At 40.4% G+C, this 27,195-nt stretch overlaps 1 protein-coding gene across 1 annotated transcript; it reads left to right on the forward strand.

The window, feature by feature from the left end:
- Positions 1-27,195, forward strand: LOC103155867 (copine-8-like). Its single transcript, XM_007577756.2, has 4 exons — positions 1-516; positions 22,156-22,196; positions 23,597-23,643; positions 25,142-27,195. Exons 1-4 carry the CDS (start codon positions 419-421, stop codon positions 25,247-25,249), a joined length of 294 nt encoding a protein of 97 aa, XP_007577818.1. The 5' UTR covers positions 1-418; the 3' UTR covers positions 25,250-27,195.

The raw sequence follows: 27,195 nt of genomic DNA on the forward strand, positions 1-27,195 counted from the left end.
ATGAAGAACGAATTCCCTTTGATTTATTGCTGATTGTACCGTTGTCGCCACTTCCACGCCAATAAAAAACAGAAGGGCAGCTGAATTTCAATTAGCTCAATACAAGTCAGTTGAACAGCAGTGAATCGGAATCGAGAGACGGAGCCAGGAAAAGATGGGAGGGGGTTGAAGAGCACGAAAAGAAAGCTGGAAACAGGGGGATAAGCACACAGAGGAGGGGAGAGAAAGAGTGAAGTGACATCACATTTCTCAGCTCCTCATTCCTCTCCTCCTCTGTGGCACCTTTGCTCCACTTCTCGCCGAGGAGGCGCGCGCACAGTTCGCTATTTATCCTCCTCCGTCGCTCGTAAAAAAAACAAAAAAAAGGGGCTGGACTGAAGGAACGGAAAAGAAGGGAAAGCTCGCAAAAACTGAAACCATGAACAACACTTTCCTAAACATGGCGTCGATAGGCGACTTCGACCCGCTGAACCCGTCTATTCCTGCCACCAAAGTTGAAATCACGGTGTCCTGCAGGTAGGCGAATGGCTCTTAATTTTTTTTTACCTGCTTTTTGTCTGACATGCTTACGGGGGAGGGAGGGAGGGAGGGAGGGAACGCTGCTGTGGACTTTATTTGCTTACAACTCTGGCAAGTTTGTATTGAACCCAAACGTTTCAACCAAGGTGTGAATGATCTTATGAACCATAAAGGTGTGACTGAAACCTTCAAGAAGTGACACAGTAGTTTGGCACTTTTACTCGAGTTCAGCGCTGTTGAAAAAAACGACTTTTAATTACAACTGGAAGAAAAACAGTCGTTTATGTTCACTAAAGTTAGTATTTTATCCTTATAACGATAGCACATTCATATTTTAACGCTAAATATGCACTATTTCGTTACTCTGGCGTGTTTATTAAGATTTGTCAAAAACGCACGTAGTGAGACTTGTTTGTCACGTCTTTAGAAAATGTTTACAGTGATGTCACGAGCATTGTTTTGTTGATGCTCGCATTTTTTTAGGTCATAGTAGTGAATTAAAACGGCCTCATGTATGACATGACATGGTTTATAGGGGGAGTTTCCCGTTCAGGGGGGTTATTCCTGAGAAAAACGTAATGTCGTGACCCCTTTCACAGTTTTTTTTAGAAAAACCCACCTGTGGAGGGGACTCTATTCGCTCCACTGGCTTGTTGATACTGTTACGTGTCAAGGTAATGGTTTATAGAAGAGTGCTTCCCCCAACTCCTCCATATTGTAGTTTTTATTTATTTTAACCAACTTTTATTAGGAATACTCCTACTTCATTTTTTTTAGTCTCATCGTATATACATTAGTTTATTCCAGGCACACAAATAGTCAAAATCAACATTACCTTATAAACCATTTAGCTAAACTGTGAAATTTAATGGGTAAACCTTAGATTTACTCATTAACAAGACAAATCACTTGCAAAACACAGCTCCAGTAATCACTTTGGCAAATAACAATTATAATTCTGTTCACTAAGTTGAAATTAAAAATGAAAATAACAGCCACAATCTTACCGAGTGTCATTTAGTATTTAAGGAAATTTAGAGTTTAGATGTTATTGCGCTTACACAGGAATGGAAGAACAACAATCTTAGTCAAGAAGTAAACATTTATATCTCTAGGACAGGAACAGTTTGACTTTGTAAGAGTCTGTTTCCTGGAAGATCAAGCCAAAACTCGACTCTTGCTTAAACAGGCGCAGATTCCGTTGACAGAGTTATTCAACATTGTTTTGATTCCCCACATCGTCCTCTTGTTGTTTACATTAAAAACTGCTGATCTGGCTGAACTGAAACCTGAAAGTCGGCTTAGAGTGGTATTAAATTCTCACAGTATGATAACCTGGAGGTTTATTTTTAAGGCAATTATTTTAACAGAATGTTGTCTAGGATCTAAATGTGTAATAGCATACTTTACATTTTCAACTTTTTTCGCAGACACCTAAATGTTTTCAGTGTAGAATTGACTGGTTTTTCTTGGTATCACTTAGTTTGATGAAAAGCAGTCCCAGATCATTATATTACCTCCACATTTTTTGTGGGTGTGGTGTAGCTTTTTGTTGTCCCCAATGTTGTTATGGTGACTGTTTGGAAATCGGTTTTTCTCCTGCAAAGTTTTAGCCAATGTAAGCTTTGTAAATTTTTTTTCTGTAAAAATATCTAAATAAATATGATGAAAATAAATGCCTTAACTGGATGTTAGGTTCAATTTATTGGCCCCCGATTTTCTTAATTTTTGGCATGTGAAACCGATATTTTCCGTCGACCTCATCTACCTCCACAAAGGTCTGTAAAGCACCCGCTGTCCACTTTTTCTCTGCCATGAAAGAGGGCTGACTGACAGACCAGGTCACGTCTGCATGTGAGCTGTTAACAACAGACACCCCACTGTTACCTACTTAGCAATTTTACTGCTATTTTTAGCAGCTAAAAATAAAACGGTACTGGTCAAAATCCAAATCAGCCGGTCGATTGGCTCTTGTAGCTTTAGCCCTACTTCTTAAAGTAAATATATTAGTGATGCACAATATGTTGGCACTAACATAATTTTTATTTATTTATTTTAAATTTTTTTATGTCAGAATTGATTCGAGAAATTCAACTGTACTTGATATTAATAAGCGATATTTATTTCCAAGTTGCTGCCGTTTGATTCTGCAGGGGAAGTGGAGAACGTTGGTCATGTGATGTGATGCACGATTGTTAGGAGTGTAACTGAAGCAATGGTAAAGTCAACAATGGGCTCGTTTTTATTTCAAGATGTCGGAAGGGTTGTAAAATGTATATAATATTTGTAAATAAGAAGCAATACCAATATCGGATATCGATATCGGTTCAGATTTTCATATCGTGCATCCCTAAAACATACAATAAATTAAAAAAAAATTTGTAGACATTAAAATACAAACCGTTCTAAAAAGAAGATGCTTTGGTGATTTTTCTTCTTTTTTTTTTTACCCATCTCCTGACTGATGCATTTGTACAACCAAATCCCTCTGATCCTTTGTCACCTCTCTGCTAATTATAGCTTTAGCTAAATGCTGCAAATGTCAAGAAAATCCTACAGGGACAGCTGAACTTTATTTCTGGTTAGTCAGATTCCCTTTTAATTGATGTAAGGTGTGTATCCATGACAACTAAATGTTGAAACTGGATAAAAAAGATGCTTTAAACAAAGTATTTGTTTGAGGGATGTGGACTTTCATGTGGCTGTGACATTTGAACATTTTTCCTCTTCTGTTTTTTGTTGTTGTGGGCTTGTACAGGATCCATGTCAAAAAAAATTTATTATTTATCATCACCTCATCTATTTCCATAATTTTTCTGTATGTGGTTTTTCCTCTACATCTCATGCATTAGTGTCCTCACGGGGAAAAATATATTCAATACTTGCTCATTGTTCAAGTTGCCTGCCATTTATGACATAACAAACTCCTTACAAAAGCCATTAGGGAAAGAAACAATTTATTGAAGTAACATGTGAGTCAGATCCTTTCTCTTGAATGCAATTAATTTATAGCAGAGATTGCAGTGTGGGCTGGTCATTAATAGAGTGTCAGTCAACCCTGAAACAGTGGAACACGGTGTTAAAATAATGATGGTAGCATGACATTTCTTCTCGTCCAGCTATTTTTAGATCGGGGGTTGAAAGCCATTTGTATGGCTGTGCATAGAGATCCAGTTTGAGTAATTGCTTTATGAATGACTCAAGAATGCTTCCTTAAAAAAAACAACTCTCTAATGTGGCTTCAGGGCTTTAAAGGGAAAAATAAAATAAAAGAAACGCATTTGTTTCCCCACTTTTGTCCCATAGATACTGTAGCTACTGTATCCCTGCAGGGTTTTTCTGCACCATCTCCTTAGTAACAGAGGGATCAAGGCATCTTCTTGTAGAATATGCGAACATGCTTGGCGGACTTTGTTCATGCTTGAGTCACCCCGCTTGTCAGCCCCGACGGGGGCAGAAAGCGCCTCGGATGCCTGCTCCTCCTACCTCCAACCTGAAGGAGGACCAGGAACGTCATGGTTACGGGCCCGGTGCGAGCCTGCCCGTCTTTGTGCACGAAAGGTTCATTTTCCTTCCCCAAGTTGTGCGCTCTATTTTGTATTTTTTTGAGTGCCATTGGTCACAGTGGGCTGTGTCGGATATCGCCATGGTTACTTCTAAGTTTCCCTCTGCGTGTGTAGGGGGGAGTGTTGGAGTGAGAACTTTTACAGAGGAGGCAACGCTTCAGGAGAAAACAACATACTGTACATGACCAGTCATATCAGACTGTGATATTTTTGTGGCTGCAGTGATATTCAGTGGTAGCTGACTCACATAAATCTTTTAACTTTTGTCACATTAGAACCACAGAATTCAATAGTCTTTATTGGGATTTGGTGTCGCAGACCAACACAAAATAGTGCACAACTGGAGAGTGAGAGAAAAAAAAAAGTGAAAACAGATGTGTTTTAATTCACAGGCTGCCTTCCTCGCCCAGCCTGTTAGCTTAGCTGGCAGACAGACGTATTTTGACATATTTTTGGCCGTTTCGTTTGGGGACGTGGGAATTCGCAATCGAACTCAAACTCCAGTCCGCCTAAAAACCTAGGTCTCAGTTCAGTTGAAGTGGACGTTGGAACGGTTTGAATGCGTATGTGACCCAGAGACTGCTTCAAAAGCAAGAAGTGGACTACAGCGCAGAGTATTGGAGTTTAAATAAAACAAAAACAAACGTGCTAGTCTAGCTCTCACTTTCGAAACAGCTTGTGGAGAAATACCACAACAATCTGGCACCACTCCATTTTTGTTTACATTTTGTAAAGAATGAAGTCGCGCTCATGTCGTCTTTAGAGGTTTTTGTGTCGTTTTGCTTTAGTCACTCTTAATCCAGCGCCCCCACAGGTGAGGAGGTGAACATGTTTCTCAAAGGGATCAAGATAAAGCAGGCTAAATGCTATTTTGTATTCCTCTATCAGGTAAAAACAACAGCAAAATACGCTGAAGTTTGCAGCATGCATTTTGAGAAAATCTGGAAATGTACAAGAGTTGTGAATTTTGCCTTGCTTTTATAAATGCATTCAGATTTAAAAAGCGGTGCAACTCAGTTTCAGAAAACAGGTATTCCATAACCCAAGCTAATAGTTTTTTTTTTTTTTACTTCCAATAAATATACAAACTTGCTATTCACTTGAGCACTTGTTAAAATGCAGCCAAACAAGTCTGGGACAAAACGAGACTCTGAAGTAGCTCCTCTTGTGTGATTTCTGTAAGTGGTGGCATAAGGCGCTTCAAAAGTCCTCTCATCTCTCATTGGCGGCTAATTCAGATAATGTTTAGATTCTTTGGGGAGATGAGGTTAGCGCTTCGCTCCGCTGTAAGGCTCAAGGGTTTCTGCTAATCGATGGGAGAGCCTGGGGTATCTGCTGGGGATCGATACGCTGCCAACTCTTGCCTACTGCGTCGCACAAAAAAAAAGAAAAAAAGAGAAAAACCCACACATGCTTAAAAGGTCTGCTCACACGTACTGTACACAGAGTCGTGCAAGAAGAATTACTGCTTGATATACTGTAGCTTTTCCCACCTACATGATGGAGCCAGGGGACAGTAAAGCCACTGACGACTGGCTCAAAGTGCTTGTGTTCCATTATGGTTATTAATTGGACCAGATTTTTGTGTTTTGTTACTCAGAATAAGTGTTTTCAATATATGAAAAAAAAAGTGAAGCTAATAAAGCTTCTGAAGCAGAGCCTATTCATGCGGCCAGCTCAGTCCTCGGTGGGCGCAGATGTGGGCTGATCACTTCTTGATATTGCTTCTTAAGTAACTGTGTCCGTTACGCAGGTGCACTTTTTAATTAGCCTGCACTGTATCCAGTTTTCTGTGACGTCTGAGAGGGAAGAAGGAGGCCTAACTCGGGATGAGTCCGTGGTACAGATTTAAAAAAAAAAATACTTCAAACTCAGTCTTGTTTACTCCACGAACTTCATATATTTAATTGGATCTGCATGGAATACAATCTCTTTAATATTACCAGAAGTTGGTCTGTTGAATCTTAGTAGAGTATACAAGAGCGTCTGAGGGTATTAGCGCTGCTCCTTTGAATAAAGTCAGCGGTCTGCTCTGAGTTTCATGCCGACCTTGTGCAGAAGAAACAAAGCAGTCTAGTTATTCTTTTGTGTAAAGAATCGACTTCCTGTTGGGCTTTAGCCAATGTTGTGTTGCTTTCTGTACCCTGGGGAAAAAAAAACAAACTTAATGCAAGAAAAATTAATAATTCGGTGGTAATTGTAATAAACTCTATAAATTATGACATTTTCAAAGCCTAAGAATGATTATATTTTGATTATTTTTCCCTTGAAACGTTTTGTTTCTCAACTGCCAGTTTCTCGAAAGCAATATTCACCTTTAAAAATGTTGACTGAATGTTATTATAGTTGTGCAATATTTGGCCGCAGAGCTGCCATGCTTAGCACAAGTGCTCCATTTCCAGTTTGAGCTTTCATATATTTTGCATGATTTACAGACTTATTGTTGGATCGAGGATATATAAATGCGTCACATAAATGTTTAAGCTTAGAGCACTATGTAAAGACCCAAGGTTGACTCATGTCTCAGTGACGTCCACATGTTGCCTCAACATTGAAATCAGCTCTCAGTGGGATCCGTTTATTTCTTTCAATTTATTTAAAGGAAATAAACGGATACGACCAACATATAGGAATTGCTGTCCAGTTTTGATGCTAGATGGGGGGAACTAGATGCTAGTAAGGTTTAACAGGACTAGTTAAAGCGTTTCACCTGCCACTAAAAAAGAAACCAGAGTTCAGCAGATAAGATTAACATTGATTGATTGTACAGTACGTGCAAGCTGCTACCATGGACATTTTTCAGATTGTAATTTTTTTGTTTTGTTTGTTTGTTTGTGAAAAAGTCTGCAGCAGAGGCTCTCAGTTTCTACCCCCAAATCCCCGCCACAAAAGTAATGCCCCGGCTAAAGTTGTCCCAAAACAGTTTTGGTCATGTTTTCAGAATCATTCATAATTCACCAAATGGTTCTCTTTTTTTTCCTCTGTGTAATGAATATATGCCAAGTAGGATTGCTTTTTTATTTTCTAGCTGATCAACATGAATGTACCATGTATATTTTTTTTTATAATTTTGCATTTGTCCGTTTTCTTGCACCAAACCTCAGCTAGCATTAGCATGCTAACGACGGATGCTAGGGCAGCAGAAAGTCTCTGTTTCGAAGAGTATCCCTGGTAGTGTGGGCTCAGTTGCATTGGCTTGACAGTTTGAGGGCATTGAATTGGTTTTAGCAACTGGCATGTGCTAACAGAACTGCTGTTGAAGCACGTCAACATCTGCACTGACTTGAAAAGACAGGAGGTGTGTTCCTGTTCATTGTGAAAACGGATTTGTACATAAACTGTCGGGTATGTACTTTTTTTTTTTTTTTTGTCTTGACCCACCCACAGCCTGCTGTATCATTCAAAAAGCCCCAAGTGTCCATCATGGGTTGACAGATGGATGATCCTGCGTTTTATCTAAACCCTTTCATCCACTGGCTTCCAATACCATTTACCTCTGCCTGGTTCTTGTCACACACCCTTGCCCTGCCAGTAAAGACTGAATCTGTTGGCGGTAATAACTCTCTGTTTATCACTTGTTGTCTTCTGGCTTCCCTATCTAATGCTGAGTGACAGCAAGTATAAAAGGCCTTCCCCTTTTTTACTGCTTCCCTTCCCACCATAATGTATTGTATCGACTGAAACGTATGAGACAGCAGGTGCAGGCTGCAGACTGTGCTGCTTCTATGGTGATGTGCACCTGATTGCTCTTTGTTTCACGCTTTGTTTCCGCTGTTTGGGAGAACGGAAAGAGGTCAAACAAGGTTCTGTTCGTGCAGGCCTGAAGTCTGGGGCAGGCGACTGCCTCGGTCCCAATGGGTTCAAAAAATGTGTCATGGTAGTAGTTTCAAAGTGTAGGAGTCCATGTTGGTCAACGCTCACTCACTTTTTAAACGTGACTCTCATTTTTGTCGGTGCTGTAGGTTTGATGTTGATTGGGGAAATATTTGTGCTGATATATAATATGACTGTTGAAGAAGGAATGTGTCAGAGTAATTCGACTCAAAATGTAAATGGGTATCTTATGTTGATTTGTTACACAGAGATATATTACATCTTTATTCCTGTTCATTTTGATGTCTGCAGCTAATGAAAACCCCAAATTAAATTATTATTTTAGAAAAAAATCCTTCATTAAATAAGATGAGGAATAAAAATTTAAGACACCAAGCAGGCATCAAATTGACCCCCTTCTTCAGCTACAAAGGTAAATCCCAAAAGATTATTACTAAAGAAGCTAAATGTTTAGGATGCTTTAGCCAGCACCAAAGGAAAGTTAAGTGGAAGGAAAAACAGATGGTTATTCACGCAAATGAAGCATTAAATTGTACAGCACATGGAGATATGGCTTAAGACATTGACATTTCTGTAGTAGAAATATGTTATTGATTTGATTGAAAATGAATTTCATACAAACTTCATTAAAATTGACAGACAAAATTCTTAATTATTTACCTGTAATAAATATATAACATATGGCATTCACATTTCAAATTGATTACAGAAATGATTTCACATTTCATTTTGCAACTTTCAAGCTTTTCCATGCTTATTCACATGCTGACCCTTCTCGACCTGGTGCTGCTAACTGCCATTCAGCTGGCTGAAAAAAAAAACCAAACATATAATGCCTAATGTCAATGAATCATAAGTTGCCAGTGTTCTGTTTCTACCTACAGATCTGGAAAGAATAGTGGCAACATTTGCAGCTGTAGAAATGTAAGCGTCTCTTCTCACCAGCTGTTGAATGCTTTGTTGCACCGTTGTCAGTTCCCATACAGAATTGGTCAAACTAAATCCAAAGCAGCTCATCAAACTAACTTCTTGTGCTATATTAAAACCTCGGCATTTAATCTGTTCCACCGGGAAAGTGAGACGGATGTGTCTGAAAGGAAGGACGGTTAGTAGTGAGGCTCCAGACTTTGGGTGAAACAGAATCCGACTTCAGAAAACATCCCAAATGAAGAAACACTCTGTGACTGTTTGGGGCTCCTGCTACCCTTCCAGCCTCCTCCCTCTGCTGATCTGTCAGTGCACTGGCATGACTTAATTTCTACCCAGAGGAAAGTTTGTCTTCCTGTCAGTCTCTTTTCCCCCCTCCATCCCGCCCTGCCTGTCATTTGGTCGCTCTGCCCACACAACAAGCAGCAGTGTCAGTCTTGAGAAGTGAGGGGAACGATGGCTGTTTGGATTGTATAGTTGTGCCTGTGGGTTTTAGTCTGCCTTAGAGGGCCTCCTCTAGCCTGTTGATTATGTAGTCCTGCTTTTCCCAAGATACAGACAAAAAGTGGATGCACTTTTATTTTACTGAAGTAAATAACCATGGATGGCTTTTATCTCTCCTCAACTGAAATTCATTGCAAAATGTTTTTTCAAGCCGGTCTGACTTAAACAAGACTGGCCAGCTGGTATTATTATGAATCATCGTTTAACAGTTGCGGGGCTCTCTTTCATTTGCTGTAAGCTTAATAACTCCAGGAACAATGACTCTTTTTCTGGCTGCATGACACTTGCGGCGGGCTTGTAGGTGAACGGTGGGAAAAACGCAGCTCTGTTCCTGCAACAATTAAAAATGCTGATACAGATTCTGCTCCATTTACTGTTCCTTTCTTGTCCATGGCTGAAAACGGACTGAGGAGATCAGAGGGATCCGAGTCCAAAATGTAGCTATTCATTTTTTTTTTTGGTGGTTGTCTAAGTTTTGCTTACAAAATCTTACTCAAGCAAGATGATGTACAAAGAGACTCTCAACAGCTGTTCTTCCTCACGCCTGTTGAGTTGCTAGAATACAAAGCACTTTTTTGTGATAAAAGTATATATTATCAACTTCTGTAGGGGCCAATTTCTTCTTAGTCATGGAAGCCGTTGTACAAATAGAGGCTTTCATTTGAATCTCACTGTGGGAAGTGGAGGGAGAAGATTTAGAGGGAATTACTGGGACACAGTCAAGAAAAGGATAAAAAGTAGGTTAGGTGAATGTAGGTTGGTTGGGGCTACATCATACAGAAACTCGCACAGTGCTGCAGCATTTGCTGGGCTGTTTCTGTAAGGCATTTTGGGGAAAGGTGTCATATGATTGTGTGTTTATTTATCATAGTGTAACTAATGATGCAATCTGTACTTTATTGCCTTATACTTGTTACATAGGCACTGACAATAACAGAACCAAAACTCCAGTGTTCTTTTGTCTTTAAAAGAGCAGACTGATTCGGATTGATGCATTCTGCAACTTTACACCTGGGTGACACTAAATCCACTTATCCTTGATTGACAAAGACATTTGTAAGTTCAACAAAGCAATTATTCTTCGGCCTTCAGACGTCTCAGTGCACATGTGCAAATCAAAATATACTGTCTAGCAGGTTGTAGATGCAACCAGGCCGTTGCTAAACTTGATATTCAGTCATTCGATTTAGCTGTGTTGCAGGAGGGATGCATCTGGAACCTTCCGATGGTTTGGAAGACCCCAGTAGCCCATGGTGTTCACTTTATATGAGGAAAACTATACTAGAGGAGTTCCATTAGGTGAGCCAACACCTCCCGTTTTTTTTTTGTTTTTTTTTAACCCTTGTGCTTTTCTTGGCACCTCAGAGTCTTACACTTCTGCTGGGCGGAGGTGGGCGGACCCCCAAAGATCCATTGCTTTTTCTCTGGTAAAACAACTGCTGACAATCCTTCACGCTCATATTCGACTCTCGGGGTGCGAGCGCTCCACCCAGCAGCCCCCGCGCTTTAACGACACCAGTCACGATCGACCCTCTATCTATTTTCATGTCGCTCGCTGCCATTCCCTGTATGGGAAGTGATTGCGTTGACCTTTCTGGCCCCCATGTAGCTTGTGTAATAGTTCTCCTATTGAAGATGCTGCTGACAACCATCACTTTGAGTGGAGGAGGCGGGGAGGTGTGTGCAGAGGTGCCTGCTGTGTGCCCATTCAAAGCCAGCGAGGAGCACAAAGGGATGTGTTCGCGATGACGCGGCGGCCAATAACTTCCCTCTGTCTGTTTATATGCAGTCCTCCACAACGGGGAGCGCGAATGATTTTGGATGTCAGCACAGTGGTGCTGGCAATCACAGAGACAAAGCTGTATCGGAGAAAAGATTTCTGGGCCGACGTGAATAGATGCCATTATCCTGTCTGCCTTCCTTCAGCTCCGTTTCTGAACATAGTTCCTTGAGAGCATCGATTTACATCTCTGGGTCCTGGTAGGCATGTCGCAGGGCACAGTTTGGACAGCATAATCACGCTTGGGCCTTTTATTAGTAAAGTCAGAGCAGATTTGGACGGTGTAAAAGAATTAAAATTGACCCATGTGCTTCTGCAGCTCACTCAGTTCAGGTGGTTTACTTCGTACAGGACCTGGCTTGTGCTGACAAGCCTAATTGTACCTTACAGTTCACAGCGCTCCGGTGCCTGACTTCCATTATATGATGGAGAAGGAAGAGAAGTCATTGGCAAGGACTACCTGCCCATCACAAACACTTACACACAGACAGGAGGGGGGACTCTACTATTGCAGGCAGTAAATAGGAGAGGTAATAGGCGTAGAGACTCTCAAGATGAGACAGCTGTGGTGTTATTTTAAAAAGCAGGTGCTGTAGTCACACACACACACACACACACACACACACACACATCCAAGGACATCCCAACCTTCAACATCACAAACTGCACACTAAGCAGACTCTGGTTAACTTTCAGATTGCCTCATTTGCTCCCCTACCAACAAAAGTTACTGTGGTGGTTTAGGACATAATGGAGTTTCATATCTCCTTGATAGACTCATCTATATATATTATAGATTTATCAGGGGTTCTCTGAAGAAATTATGGGTGTCAGTGTTTTAATCACAAACCTTTGTCACTTTATATTTACACTCAAAAGTCCAAATGTTGGCCATTCAAGTAGAACACAATGAAATTCAGACATTTTGACTTTTGAACCCAAACTCAACCTGATGCATGTTGTTAAAGTTGCTGGAAATGTTTCTTGAACTTCTGACAGTTTGACTTGATCAACCAGCGGATTACATAGTACTGCATAATCTCTTCCTATGAATGTCTGGTTGGGTTTTTGATGTATAAATGGAAACCTTATAATAGTTGGGGGGCCATGACATTGAGAACATTTTTCATTTTGCAAGTAAATGATCCTCAGCCTGTCTGTATTCAATATTTGAATATTTTCTAGTATTTTGTTCTTCAGTTTTCACCAATGGTTCTTCTCTAGTAATAACACATCTTGACTTTTTAATAATGTCTTGCCTTTCAAATCCCTCAGGTTATAAGAGTATTGGCATTTTTTTGCACCCTTCTCCTGACATTTTGTTATTGTTAATCATTCTAATGTTCCAAAGAGGGGACATTAGAAAAGCATTCTCTCAGCATGATGCATCCACCACCATGTCTTACCATTGCAATGATTTCTTCAAGATAGTTTACAATCATGTTGGCCCAAAAATGACATTTTGTGTTATCTGACATGTCAGCTGTGTACCATACATGGCTTGTGGGACTTAATTTGGTTTTCCTCTTGCTTCCTTTACATAAATGTCTGATTTCTGGAGTGTGTGAGTAACAGTTGAGTTTTTACAGTGTTTTGGGAAAACAAATTAGGCTTATTGAACTGTTTGGCATTAAAAGCTCTCTTCAGAATAACATCAGAGATTAACTCGCCAACATCTGCCAAGATGTACAGCAGCAGAATGCCTCAGGAGAAAACTCAACCCAAGGAGATCATACAGCTCTGATGTCAACTTGACGTACACACACACACATAACGTACATATGCATACATGTACATTTCACAGACAGACACAGACATTCGTGCCACCGTTCCTCATTTCAACCAAACTGCCGATGCCATTTCCTGCTCACAGTTGAATCTCTGACATTTTACTTTCGCACAGATGTCATTGTCTACAGTTGAATGAAAACTAAGCTAAGCATCTGTTTGCTGAATTGAACAATTGTTCTTTTTTTCTGCAATCAGACACATAGATTTTGTTAAACATATTTGCAAGAAATTTTGCTATATTTGCTCTTATGTAGGGCTGTAAATGTGACATTGCTACTTACTGCATCGACCACAGGTTGTAGCTTGAGATCTAGGAAGGCTAATGCAGCATTTTAGTCGAAGTAAAAGGATACTGCCACCTGTAGGTGGGAGCTAGCAGTCACTTAAACCCAACGTTTATGACTATTTCTGCAGAAAATATGCAACAAACTCACAATTACGTCTTAGTAGGCCTGTTACAGTAACGTATTTCACTGGACGATAAATTCCATCCAGATATTATTGTGATAAACGATAGTATTGCCATTTTGGGACCAGTAGTGATGATGGCATAATAATGCAAGTTTGTCTTCTCAGAGAACAATAAACTTGAACTTTGTTCAGAACACTCAAAACTGGAACTGGAGAGGATTTTAACTAGCCAAAATAAAACGCAACAACCAAAATAAATTATTTTGGTTGATCTTTTTTTGTAACATCATTCTTATTGTTATGTGTTGCCTAGCATAGCACTGCGTGTTCCTGCTCATTCATGTACTTAACAATAAAAAGACAATAAAAACGACTTAAAACAATTTTGCGTGCTACTTCCACGATCGCGGAGTTGCAAACAACTGGAGGGACTGATTGTAATTTGGTAGATAAAAGATTGGTAAAATAAGACAAAAACACACAGCACTTATTTTGTAAGTTCTGTCTATATGTCCCTCTGGAGTCTAAAAAAGCACATAAAAATGTACTATATGTCCCTCTGAAGTACATAAAAAAGCTAAGGCACAGCCATCTGACTGCTGCTGCAACAGTGGAGTCGCTGGGAATCGACCTCAGAGCCGCGTGTGGATCTACAGTGGCGGAAGACGGAGACAGTAGCCGGCCTAATCTAGTCATCTCCATCGTGGTCACAGAGCAGAGAAGTCTGCATGAATTCCTCCGGGGATGCTGTCTCCCTCCCTGTCTCTCTCTCTTTTTCTCTCTCTCGTGCAGAAGCCTCTGGCCTCTGCACATCCAAGCATTGCGTCTAATTTCCTCCACATGCACAAATTCACTCCGAGCCTCCTGTTGATAACAGTCTGAGAAGGCCACAAAGCGTGGGTGAAACGGAGGAAAAAGGAGGACGTGCAGGTAGAATCTGTGGCACACACATGCTTTTTGGCAGTCCTGCTTTATAAAAACCTAAATTAACGTCTTTGTTTAGCCCTTACGGTTACAATAGTGCAGTGTGTTGATGCGGGCGGAGACTTGGCGAGTTTAGCAGAGGCGAAGGCAATTAAGGTAAAACGCCACGGGGCTCAGCGTACCCCGACCGTGACTGGCGTTGGTTGCGTCGCCCATGCCTGTGCCTAAACGGACAGCGCGGCAGCGTATTCCACCGTGTGCGTTTGCACGTGCCTGATTCTGTGTGCGGACATGTTCTCTTGGCTCTCCCAGCCCTTGTCAGGAGGAATTAGGACAGCCCCCTTGGAGAAGCAGGGAGTGCACACAAGCTGCTGAAGCTTCCTCTTCTGTAAACATGTTTGTGTGTGTGTGTTGCAATGAGGGATACAGCGAGAGGAGGTTCTATCAAGTGTTTTCCCTTCAAGTTGCGTATCGAATGAACAAAGCTACATGGATCAAGGAAAAATGAAAATAGAGGAAAAAGTGCCTGAGGCGATGATGGAAAGAAGCACAAAGAGGGGGATTCAGAGGTGGAGGTACCTGTAGCAGTGTGCTCAGCGACCTGTTGAGAGCATCTGAGCATGCCCAGTGACTCCTCTCGCTCCACATGTTTCCAAGAAGGGTCTTGGTCTGTTGCTAAGCGTGGCCACACACACACACACACATGCACACACACATAGGAGCATGACAAGTATTCTGCAGTGAATACACTGAATTTAACCAGACTGTAACATAAAGTTTCAGTTCTGTTTGAATATCATCATCACAAAAAGACATTTTTGAGTAGATATTAAAATGAAAGCCAGGTTATCCTCTTCTTTAATCCCTTAGAAAGAAACGCAGGAAAAAGTATTTTTGGAATTAATATTTTATAAAAGGCCTCATGATAGGCATGTCTAAAAAAACAAATCATATTTCTACTAAAGGTTGCTATTTCACATGAAGCATTTCCTTTCTTTTTTTTTTCTTTTTTGTTTTTTTACCATTGTTGGCTGTCAACAGACTTCTTTCAAGTTCAGTTAAACTGAATTTGATTCACTGTTTTAATTCACATTTTAGAGTAATGCTCATTACTAGCCTCGTAAAATTTTGATTCAAAATTATTTTTTATCCAAACAAGAAGTCTGACTGCGATGGGAAATGAGGCGGTCGCATCAAGCGTTTCTCTTAATTGCTGAAGCACTCTTTGCATGTTTTCATGGGAATTGTTGATGATTCATGTTCAATCTATGGAACTGGAAAACTTTCTTGCCTCAAGCAACCAATATCAATTTTACATCTGTTAAATTGCATAAATCCAAACAAAAATTATACGTCATCCTGATCTGAAAATCTAAATAAGTACAAATATGTACAACTTCTTAAAGTTATGTTTAGCTTATCGATTTTAGGAAATAAAAAGACAGTTTTCTTTCACTTTCTGGATCCATTATGTCTACTTTTAAATGTCTGTTTATCAAAATTGTGTCACTTTATGAGGAAATTGGATCCAGTTGAAATCCAATGATGCGGCTCGGCCAAATCTAATTACACCGCTCCAGCACCGTTTTTCATTTCCACTGTAAGGAGAGTAAATCCTAAAAATCTTCTTTTTGTTTCTTTTTTTAAGCTTAAAGATTGGTAAAATTATATTTCAGCCTATTTACAGTGCATCAGTGATTTACTCAAATGTACTTTGATTGCGTTACATTACTCTGTGTTCACTCTTTAGTCCAGAATTGATCCATCTTTAATTAAATTAGACCCTGGATGGTCTATTTTTGTTATTACAAATCACAAAGTGATGCAATGAATTTCAGTTCCAATCGTCTCAGAACGGAACGTATCGATGAAGCATAACTCGCCTTCAGCGTCGTTGAGGTAATGGGCATCACAAGCAGCTGACCTGGAAAGGCATCGGGTCGCTACAAGCGGTTTCCGTGTGCATCTACATGTGTGTAACTGTATCTAGTTCAGTCAGATGGCGTAGTCGGTACAAAGCCTATTCAGGTCAGGGTCAAAGTGACAGAGACAGATAGAGGGAGGGGAATAAAGGAAGGGATGGATGGATGGATGGAGGGAGGAGGAACACCAGAAGACAAAACAGGACTGTAAGCTTGAGGCCATCGCTGAGAAAACCCCCCTCTCTTCTGAGAGCAAGGCAGAGCAGGAGATAAAAATAAACCTGCAAATAAAAAGAGTATTGTACTAAGGAGAGCAAACGGTGTAATATTGGAGAATATTAGAGATTTGCTAGAAAAACATTCTGGAAGATGAGAACTCTGAGATCACCTTCATGGGTGCGACGTCTAAAATAAGAAACACGAGCTGGCAGACTGTTGCTTTCGCTCATTTTTAATCACCCACATGGATTTAAAGGTAATAAAAAGTGGATAACGGTTCGACCCAGAAGGGCTTTTTGCAAGGACCTGCTCCACCAACGACTTGACAATAACAGAGAATCAAACTGCATCATGGGAGAAACTAAGCACCCCCCAGGGTTCAATAAAAGACTCAAATGTCTGACGCTACTGTTGGTACAGTTGTGAATTTCAAGCAAATTAGGTAAAATCCAATATGGCCTTGTTTGCTCCAGGCTTCTGTAGTAAGACAGCACAGTAACACAATAATTTAACTTGATTTAATAGCTTTTATATACATTATTATTACAGTTTATGTCATGATGTCAAAGACATTTCTTACCATTGTTTTCATATGTAGAGAGAACATAGTTGCCCCAGTTAGGTGTGATAAAGATAAAAGCAAAATAAAACAAACAAGAAAACTGATTATTGAATAACATCAAACTGTTTATGAGTACTGTATATATTTGTCTCTTTGTGTGAGGTTAGATTTTATCACTGCACATAACTATTAATGATAAATTGCAGTGGTTTGTGGTCTTCCCAGTTTGAAAACACACAGTTATGGTGTTGAAAGTTTAAAAAAGACAAACAAAAAAAAACAAATGTAGAGTCATAACTGTAACCGTAATAATCAACGTTCTTTTTTTATTAATATGTTCTGTTCTTATTTTTTTTTATTTTAAATAGTTTTGGAAATATTTTATTCTGACGGTTTTCATAGTCTAAGTTCAGATTTCTTTTTGGATCCGTGTGACCAATTGTCACACGGATCAGATCAGATTGGGGGGGAAAAAAAGCTATTATAATGTTAAAAATTAGTTATGAGCAAAAGTAATTGGAAACTGTAGTTCCATCCATCCATCCATTTTCTGAACACCCTTGTCCCTCAGTGGGGTCGGGAGGGGTGCTGGTGCCTATCTCCAGCTAACATTCCAGGCGAGAGGCGGGGTACACCCTGGACAGGTCGCCAGTCTGTCGCAGGGAAACTGTAGTTTTGTTTCTCAATTAACATGTTTTAGTGTAGCTCCTGTTTTCTCTTTAGTGTCCCTAATGTTTTGGAGGAGAACTGCAGTGAGTCAAGAAAAGGCAGCATCTCTCCAATGTCAGTCAAATGTCACATTAAGACGAAGGTGCTGGCTAAATCTCTTCCTCACCGTTCTTTCCCTTTCACACATCTGCCGTTTTCATTTTTTTTTCTTTTTTAAAGCTTCACTAATAATAATCCTCACATTTTCTGTTCTTCCCCTTTTCCTCTTCCCCTCTCCTTTCCGCCTTCATCCAGTGGGCTAAAAACCCAATTTATTTCTGTAGCACAGGAGAGGCTTGTAAGAGTCCCACGGGGGGTTTGCTGTTGTGTTGTCAAGGTAACACACTGTCAGGGACGTGGCCTCCCGAGCCAGTCCAAAGGGGTATTTTTGAATGTATTCACTAATTGAAAAAAGTAGGAAGGCAGAACTGAAAGCAGAGGCGACAGAGAGAGAGATGGAGAGAAAAAAGAATAACTTAAAAGGAAAGTTGAAAATGGATCAAGAGATGGTAGAGAGAGGAGAAAAAAAACAGAATAAGTGAAAAGGTGAGGCTGCAAATACCTCTGCACAGATGGCGTCCCCTGCTTGTCAAGTTCGGGGGGGGGAGAGAGGAATGACATGCACATAGAGCATCTGTCATTCAGCTCGGTCAAGTGGGCCCGATTGGCTGTCGGCGGTTTCTAATGGTAACAGTCTCCATACCCCTCCTCCTGTACAGCTATGTGAGTGTGTGTGTGCGTGTGTGTGTGTGGGGGAGGCAGAGCACCTTAGCCCCGTTTGTTGATCTCCAATTGAAGCTCCATCAGGCTTCTCCTATAATTACAGACGCCTCACCATTCCTGCTTTTCAACCTTCCAGACTCAAAGTTTCTGTCTGTGCCCGCTAAATAAGACAGCCGGGGAAGCAAATGAAGGAGAAAAGTTGGGGAAATGACTTGCATCCAGTTTTCCGTTTCTGTTGCGGTGACTGACAGGTGTCGCAGGTGTGGCGTCAGATGTGTAGTCAGGATACTGAGGGGAATTGGGATGCTAAGGTTTCCCCACAGGGAGGAGCAGGCAAGGCTTGACAGCAGTCTGAGATGCGCTGTCATATTTGTCGATGGGTTTTGGCATCAGAGAGACTTTTTGTTGTTGTTGTTGTGTATGTGTGCACAGCAGTTGGCTGTGCTTTAGATGTGCAGCACATAGGTGGAACATAGGGCAGCGTTGCATTAAGTTTGCGTGACATGCCCAACAACAATCAAGGAAATTTAGCGGCTTTTGTGCATTTGTAATCCTGGAAACAAAAACTGGCTGTAGCCTGTGAAAGAGTTGAGATTTACCTTCCGTCAGGACAACAAACATTAAAGCTGCAACTTTATTTTTTATGTTACAAAAATATGTATTTTACATATTTGTTAAAACTTTCACCACGTCTCCTCAATCTCCTCCCTGAGCTCCTGTTACCAACTGAAGAAATGCACCGCTCCTGGTCAAAAACAGCCAATCAGAGCCAGGAGGAGGGTCTTAATGCTGTCAATCACCCTTGTGAATGCGCTGCCAGATATAAACCATTCATCCACCGTTATCTGTGGGAATGCTAACTAGCTTTAGCATTCATGACAGGCTCAGCAGACAGCAAGGGGGAGAGGGTGGAGCAGCATGATTGGGACAAGGCAGAGGAGCTCAATTTATTTTTCACGGATTATCTGTCGCGACATGGTGGCAGTTTAAACAAATACGTAAAAAAAACATTTTTTCTAAAACTGACACACTGCAGCATTTATAAACATACAGCCAGATCTGCAGTGAAATGGTTTAAAATAAAACATATTGATGTCTTTTAATGGTCCTAAACCCAGTTGAGAATCTTTGGTAAAACTTAAAAATTGAATTTGATCCCATGATCACATTGAGAACAGGCAAACATTTCAGTTTCTCCAATGGGTAATACTGGTTAAGACATAGCTATAAGAGCCATTATTGGAGGCAACAGCATTTTCTCAAGGGACAAACTGAACTGAGTCTGATGGCATTCTTCCTGCAGACCTAAGAGTGACTCGGGCGGCAGCTTTCAGCTTTCCACTGCCCGCCTCTGGATGAAAAAGAGAGAGGAGGAAAAGAGACAGCGCCGTGACTCATTCACATTATCCTCTGAAGTGGAAACCCTTCAAACGTGTCGCACTCGCACATACAGAAACGGGCACTCAGTCGTACACTGGCATGCACATGGCACGTGCGCAACGGGAGCCCGGGAGCCCATTGGGAGTGTGTGATGTGCTTTGAGCAGTCGCTCACTTTGAAACGTCAGATTCCCGCTTAAAAGGAGAAAGTGGGCAAACTCCAACAGGGCAATTAGCCCCGTGTCTCAAAACAAGTTCTCTCCGTTGCCTGGGTGTTCACAATCCCCCGAACAAGGTTAGAAGTAGTTGAACATTTTTAGGCTAATTTCCTGTAAAGAAATCACAAAGCATCTAATGCTGATGTTTAAAAGCTACTAGTCCCCTAAGACGGGGGCGCTTGTAGGATCTTATCGAGTGGTACGTACAAAACAACAACTCACCTGAAACCACAAGAGCACAATCACAACCTTTGCACACATAAGTGTGGCGGACAAAACCAGCAGAAACCACACAAATACAGACCACATATAAAAATAGTAGAAATGGAAACTTTGCACCGCGTACCTAACGGTGATTTCCTGATCCACACAATATGTCACGTACACAATGCGCCCACAAAAACAGCTGCTCTGATCCACGCAAGGTTCAACATGCACAATGTGACTCACACACACACCTATGCCTGCATAGACTACTTTTTTACACATTACACTGAACAATGTAGTCAGGAAAGCAGATTCCCAGGCTCAGGTTGTGTGTGTGTGTATGTGAGACATCATCATTTCTACTCTTTTTAACAAACGTTTTGACTGGTTAAAATCGGCTTGTTCATTTATAGCCACCCTTACCACATCGTCATGTTAAGCTTACAGAAAGAGCTTCTAGAGCTGCCAAGTAAACAAACGTAATCAATAAAATTTAGATTTACGACGCACAAGTTAATACCCCCACAACAGAAACACACGTACAGGATGTTTTGACAATACAGACCATTTTTATTTTTTCTCATCATAGTGTTGATAGGAAAGGAATAAATAATTAAAAGTCCAATACGTTCCTGTTTGGAAGAACCTCATTTCTATGTCAAACCAAAAACGTTAAGAGGTTTTTACTCTGGTCATTTGGTTGTCTGTCCCGGTGTGTCGGACACAACATAAATTGCCGACCAATCAGTGAGATCAAAGAGGACAATCCTTCTTCTGATAAGGACAGAGCTAGTTCACTGGTGTTGTAGGCTTCATATTGTTGGAACTTGTTGTGCATCCCATTACTTCAGGCATAAAGCAGAAAGAACATACCTACAGTTATACATGGTGGTGGAAGTGTGACAATCTGATTCTGCCTTTAGTCATAAATGGCTTGTTTAGATTTTCTCTACAAGAAAATCCTCATGAAGAACATCAGCCAATCAGTTCCTGTCCATAGCTTTATTTGTGCTTGAGTTATGCTGTAGGTAAATGATCCACATAACATCAAGTCCAAAACAAAAGAAGAAGAAGTACTTGACCGAAGCCCATTGAGCACTTCCTATCTACATTAGTGATTGTTGTGTTGGCTTGCTGTGGTGAATTTCCTAGTTAGCCCTAGCTACAGTTGGGCTAACTATTGCTGAGATCAAGAATTGAAATCGCAGCAAAACTAATTTTCTATGTCACACAAATCTTGGTTGTTTTATAGCGTTGTGAGCATGCAGCCAGTGAACCATGAGATCTCCCGTCTATCTTTATGATTGGACGCTGCACTACACCTGTGCCTCATGTAGACTTCGCCTGCTAAGCTAATCTCCACTGCCAGCCGTGGTCAACTCGGAGCAGGATATGGATATAAACAGATGTACAGAGACGGTTAATTGCTCGGATCAAACGCAACAGGTCACACAGCACAAATCAGCGGCTCGTTTGTGTTTGTGACATGCAGAGATTTAACTATGTCAGGTAATGCAGCTTGGAAGAATACATTAAGTCTGGGTTTGATGAGGTTATGTTTGAACCTATTGGATTATTTCAGTGGTGTTTATTTTTTATTTTTTGTGCTTTATTTTTAGATTTAGCATCACTTTTACTGTCACAAAGAAGACTTGTAGTCCTAAATGTAGCATAAATGCTGTTTTTACTTAGTTTTAGAAATCAAACTGCTTTTGCTTTACAACAAATGCATTGTCAGAATAGCTAAAATGTAACTGTAACCAATGACAACGGAGGTGAAGCGAGATATGAATCCACTGTATTAAAATTATACGATATTTCTTATTCCTGTACAGAACTGTTGGTGTTGTGTTATTCCTTAATGCAGACAACATTTTCACACAGTTATTGGGCACAGAGATGGATTACATCAGCCCAAACAAACTTTGTTTTTCATCCATTTCCTCTCTGTGTCTCCACAGAAACCTGCTGGACATGGACACCTTCTCCAAATCAGACCCAAGTAAGAAACGTGATGTCCAAACATCCATCAGACTCAAAACTCTTTAGACGGTCATGTGGAAAAGACAACACTGTTATTTTCTGGATAGAGGTTTTTATCACATATTAAAATAAGACTCAGGAAATTAGTTAAAATGGACAGTAATGAATTTAGAATGATTGCTAAATTAATGGATCAAATTTATTGTTGAACTAACATCCCTTTTAAAAGAAATAAAAAAGAAACAAAAGAAAACAAACAAAATGACTAAAAATGAAACCCCACGCCAGAAACGCCCACTCACAATACTATCGTGAAATCTTCATTAAAATGAAACTGTCTTGTCTGGGCAAAACTTTGCTTTTGTCATTTTCTAGAGAAAAGCAAATTTGGTTTAGAAAAATCTTACATTTTTCTTTTTATCAACATTCTTAAAGAAGAAAGTCTAATAATGCTTAACAGGTGGATTTTTTTTTTAAATAGATCATTTTTATCTTTGATTTGCTGCATCACATCTTGACTTAAAAATATAACATCTTCTTTATTTTGTTAATGAGTACAAGCTTTTTAAAAATAAAAAAAAGCCTGTGATTTCCTTTGGGATCAGTGAAATGACTGAAACGACCATTTGAAAATCCACCTCTGAGTTGGAGCTTTGAATTTGACCACAAATTAAATTAAATTGGCCATTATAGCTACACTCCACTGACTAAATTGGCTATTAAGTAATTTCCAGTTTAGGTGGAACTGGTACTGTAACTGTAAATGACAGAGTAATGCATTTAACTTTATTAAGTAGCCCTACTTTATCATTAAAGTTGGACTTGGCCAGGATATTTCATACTCTTCCTGTCATTTCCGTTTCACGTTTGTGTCCAACAGTCTAAGACCACACCAGAAAAAAAGTTATTGCATGATGAACAAGTTGTCAGCACATTTCCAAGAGAACGCGATGGAAGGAGTGAATCACTGTGGCGATGATGATGATGATGACAGTGATGAGATGAGTGCTGGGATGACGGTGATTGTATGAGGGAGTAGTAGAGGACAGGCTTTAACTATATGTTCAGGTAGTTCTTGTGATCTTGTGATTCCTCTGAGCAATACTTTAATCCCTTAATTTGAACCTGACTGATGTAGGAAGGAGCCAGAAGGCGAAGAAGCGAGGGGAAAGTATTAAAGTTGGCAGAAATGCATAGATAACCGGGGTATGTGACCTGGTAATAAAAAATATCAGCGATACAAATCAAACGGCTCCAGCTTTCTGATGAAATTTTAAAAAAAAAAGTCTAAGTTTTTCAAATCCATGGAACATGTTCTGCTTCAGTAATCCAGTGTTATTATTCTATAATTAGCTACACATCCTGTAAATATAGATGTTTGCATTGACTGATAACGTTGGACGTTTGTCTTCTTTACAGTTTGTGTTCTCTACACGCAAGGCATGGGCAACAAGGAATGGAGAGAGGTCAGTACCTTTCTTCATAGCAACACCACGGCATCTTCTTTGTTTTGGTTTTCAAGGCCGTGAATACGTCAATGCGACAATAAAGTTTCGTCTTTCATATAGAATAAATTGGCAAAGGAGGGCTTTCTATTAGCAAAGAGAAATAAATGGAGTACACGTTTTTAGCAGCAGCTGAAGCTCTGTTGCTGACTTTGTCCGGGAAAGAGACGCAGCTAAACACTCAGAGCTCTTTATGTGATGAAGAAAAACTGAGACGTCATATAGTACTTTCCATGAGAAAGAAAAAACTGAGAACACAGAGCTGATGGAACCAATTGTTCCCGTTTTTCCCTGATGGTGGCAAGACATTTTGGGAAGACACCTGTGTGAACAATCAGTTAGCTTGATTCTCCGTGATTAAAAAAAAAAAAAAAACCCAGACCGTTTCCCGGTCTACAGTAGGTATTTTCCTCATCATAGCTACTCTATAAAACCTGAACTGTCCCTTTAAGACGTGAACAGTTGGGGGTGGGAGAGAGGGAAACATTAAATGTCATTAAAATATCATATTGAAATGCAAACGTTACTCTTTTTAGCCGCACGGGTCACATTAGTCAAGGCTCTTCTAATGTGCTTAAGCTCTTATTTACTTTAGGCTACGCATGCTCTCATTAGACAAACACTTATCACTTAAACTGATTAAAAGCAACGTGCATTCATATTTAACTAGAAATAGCACATCAGGTCAATGTATTCACCAGCCTAATTTGTCTCTCTGTTGGCGTCACATTTGCATTAATTTTTATTTACCGTCTAAGCTGATATCTGTGAAAACGGCAGATGGTCACTTGTCAGCGAACCAACCAGAGACACAGGTGGAGGACTTATTTTAGGTTTTAATGAAAGTCCTAATTATGCCTGTCATTGCTCTTTTTAATTGATAAACACCGTCGACAGCATCTTTGAGAGCATGTTTTCTGAACTGCAGTCACCAGAGAGGGTTTTTTTTTTTTTCTTTTTCTCCACATGAATATTCACGAATGTAAATGAGAGTTCAAATTCCCACCGCCCCAATCATTCCCGGTTCTTCAGAATTCCGAGTGCCCCTTCATCTGCTTGCTCTATCAACAGGCGGAGTTAAATGTCAAACACTGACCTGCCTGACCCCCATTGACTGGATGCTTAAGCTGCTCTGCATTCATTACGCCATAGCTGTACATAATCTTCCGTAACCAGCGCCTCCCCTGATGCGTCTCCAGAGAAACAGGCTGCAGGTGACGAGATACTTTACACGAGTCACCGCAACTTCGTGGAGAGCCTGGAAAAGCCGCTTTTATTTGAACGGAGAAATCTCCGAATTGTTGCACGAAGATAAAGTGACATCTTATAGATTCTCTGAAGGCAGGGTGGCGAACGGAAATGGTTGAGAAAAGCAGCAGAGATGAGGAACGGTCGGACCCTTGAGTTTTCTCCCGACTGTTCTCTCAACATCTCTCTCATCTTTGCTCTTAACTTCCAGTTTGGGAGAACGGAGGTGATTGACAACACGCTAAACCCCGACTTCGTGAGGAAATTCATGCTGGACTACTTCTTTGAAGAGCGACAGAATCTCAGATTTGACTTGTGAGTACAACTTCCTGTGTTTGCTTAACTTTTTTATTATTTATTTAATTTTGTCTGGTTTTCTTTGCTTTCTGCAGCGACAAGTAAAAGTTTTTGCTCCCCACATTTTGTCATATTTTAGCCACATGCAATATATTTTTGCACAATTTTGTGCGATTGGATAAGAAAATTGCGAGTAAATGTTCTGCAAACATCACTTTGAAAGTCTTGCCGCCGATTTTCAGTTGGATTCAGAATCAGGCCCAGACTTTGACTAGGCCATTCCACCACATAACCTTTTGATTGCATCTCCAGCTTTACGTTGGTGACATTTTCCTCCTGTGAGGTGAACTTTTTCTTCCAGTTTGAAGTCTGTCATGTTTCTTCTTGCCCTCTGTGTTGTCCCATCAATTCTGACTGAGATCTGATTTGAGATTTCTTTTGTTAAAATTGGAGACATTGTGTTTTACTTCTTGATCTGTCAAAGAAAAAATTTATAAATGCCTCTCGGACCAGGAACTACAGCCTCTTAAAATGCCTTCATTTGCTCTGAAGCTGAATTGGAAGTGGGACAGTTGTCGTTTTTAAACCCAAAAGTGAACTAACTGCTTTTAAAGGTCAGGATCAACTGATACAAGTATAAACAAAGCTGCACACCTGCAGAGTGGTTCCGCCCCAGAGTAAAAGGGTCAAGGTTCCTTCAGGGGAGACATTTGTCCCGCCGTCTTACTCAGTGCGACAGACGGTTGACTGATTCTTCTCTAATGGCACAACTTCCATGTTCACAATAGAATCTTTAGGCATCCACGGCAGCAGGAATTGTGCAAACCTTATCTGACCAAAAAAACAAAGCCACCACAGCAGTACAACAATGATGTTTGTGTCAGGTTTGACAGGGGGATTTCCTATTAGAGGCTGCCGTTGTAGACGTTTTACCACTGAAAGCTCACACACACTGAAGCAAATGGCATCATGTTTTCAGGAGTCTGATCTACATCCTTTCCCTATTTTGACCGTTGGATGCTCAAGAAACATCCTAAATGTTCACCAAAGCTCCACTCATGATGTCTCTACTGTCACGCTCTGTTTTTAGGCAGTTCCAGACAGGACGAATTGAATTATTTACATACAAATCACTGCTGTGCATGTTGAGCACATTCGGTTCAAATCAGACCTGTCCTTCCTGGATGCTTAACGTATTGTGAGTAGCTTGAGTTTAGGTGTAGTTTGAAAATAAAGTGCGCCCCTTTTCAATTGTGAAGCAGAGAGAATACCTAAAAGGAAAAACAACTACTACACTATATAAATAAAATTACCTTACCTACCTTACCTACACCTCCTCAGTATATAATCGTAAAAGTTATTTATTAACAGCAACAACTTCAGTCTGTCATGATGTTGTTGATGAATTTTGGTTTGGTGACCTATAAGAATTCAGTTGATTGAGGTTTCCAGACATCCATGAATATTTTTCCAGCCTTTCTGTTGTACAATTCCTGGTGTCTTCGAGGTTACCGTCCTGCTGCATTGACTCGGATCCAGTACATTTCTACTGGTTGGCAAACGGCCTTCCACTTGACTTTTTATAGATTGCACTTCGACTATGAAACCTGTCATTCTCGTCATTCCACAGATGTCATCAGTGTGAATCTACGTCATTTCCTTGTACTTCAGATTTACTGACTGGTCCTTTTTGGTTGCGCGAGGTGCAAACGTAGGAATCTGACATTTCGTTGGTCTTCCTTCGCATACCGATGGGGTTTTAGAGGTTTTCAACCTGCCAGCGGCGTCTCTAGGTGATGCCGTTTCTCGTTAATTACATGCAAATTACAGTTTCTCTTTTAAAATGAAAAGATTAATTAAATTATCTGTAAACCACAGAGGAGCGGCAACAGTTTTCACCATCATTGTGAAAGTTAGGCCGCGACGGGGAGGAGAGGCTGGGTCTGAGACGGTAGTAAGAAAAAAAAA

This window comes from Poecilia formosa, unplaced genomic scaffold, assembly GCF_000485575.1.
Source record: "Poecilia formosa unplaced genomic scaffold, Poecilia_formosa-5.1.2 Scaffold9, whole genome shotgun sequence".
NCBI classification, from domain to species: Eukaryota; Metazoa; Chordata; class Actinopteri; order Cyprinodontiformes; family Poeciliidae; genus Poecilia; species Poecilia formosa.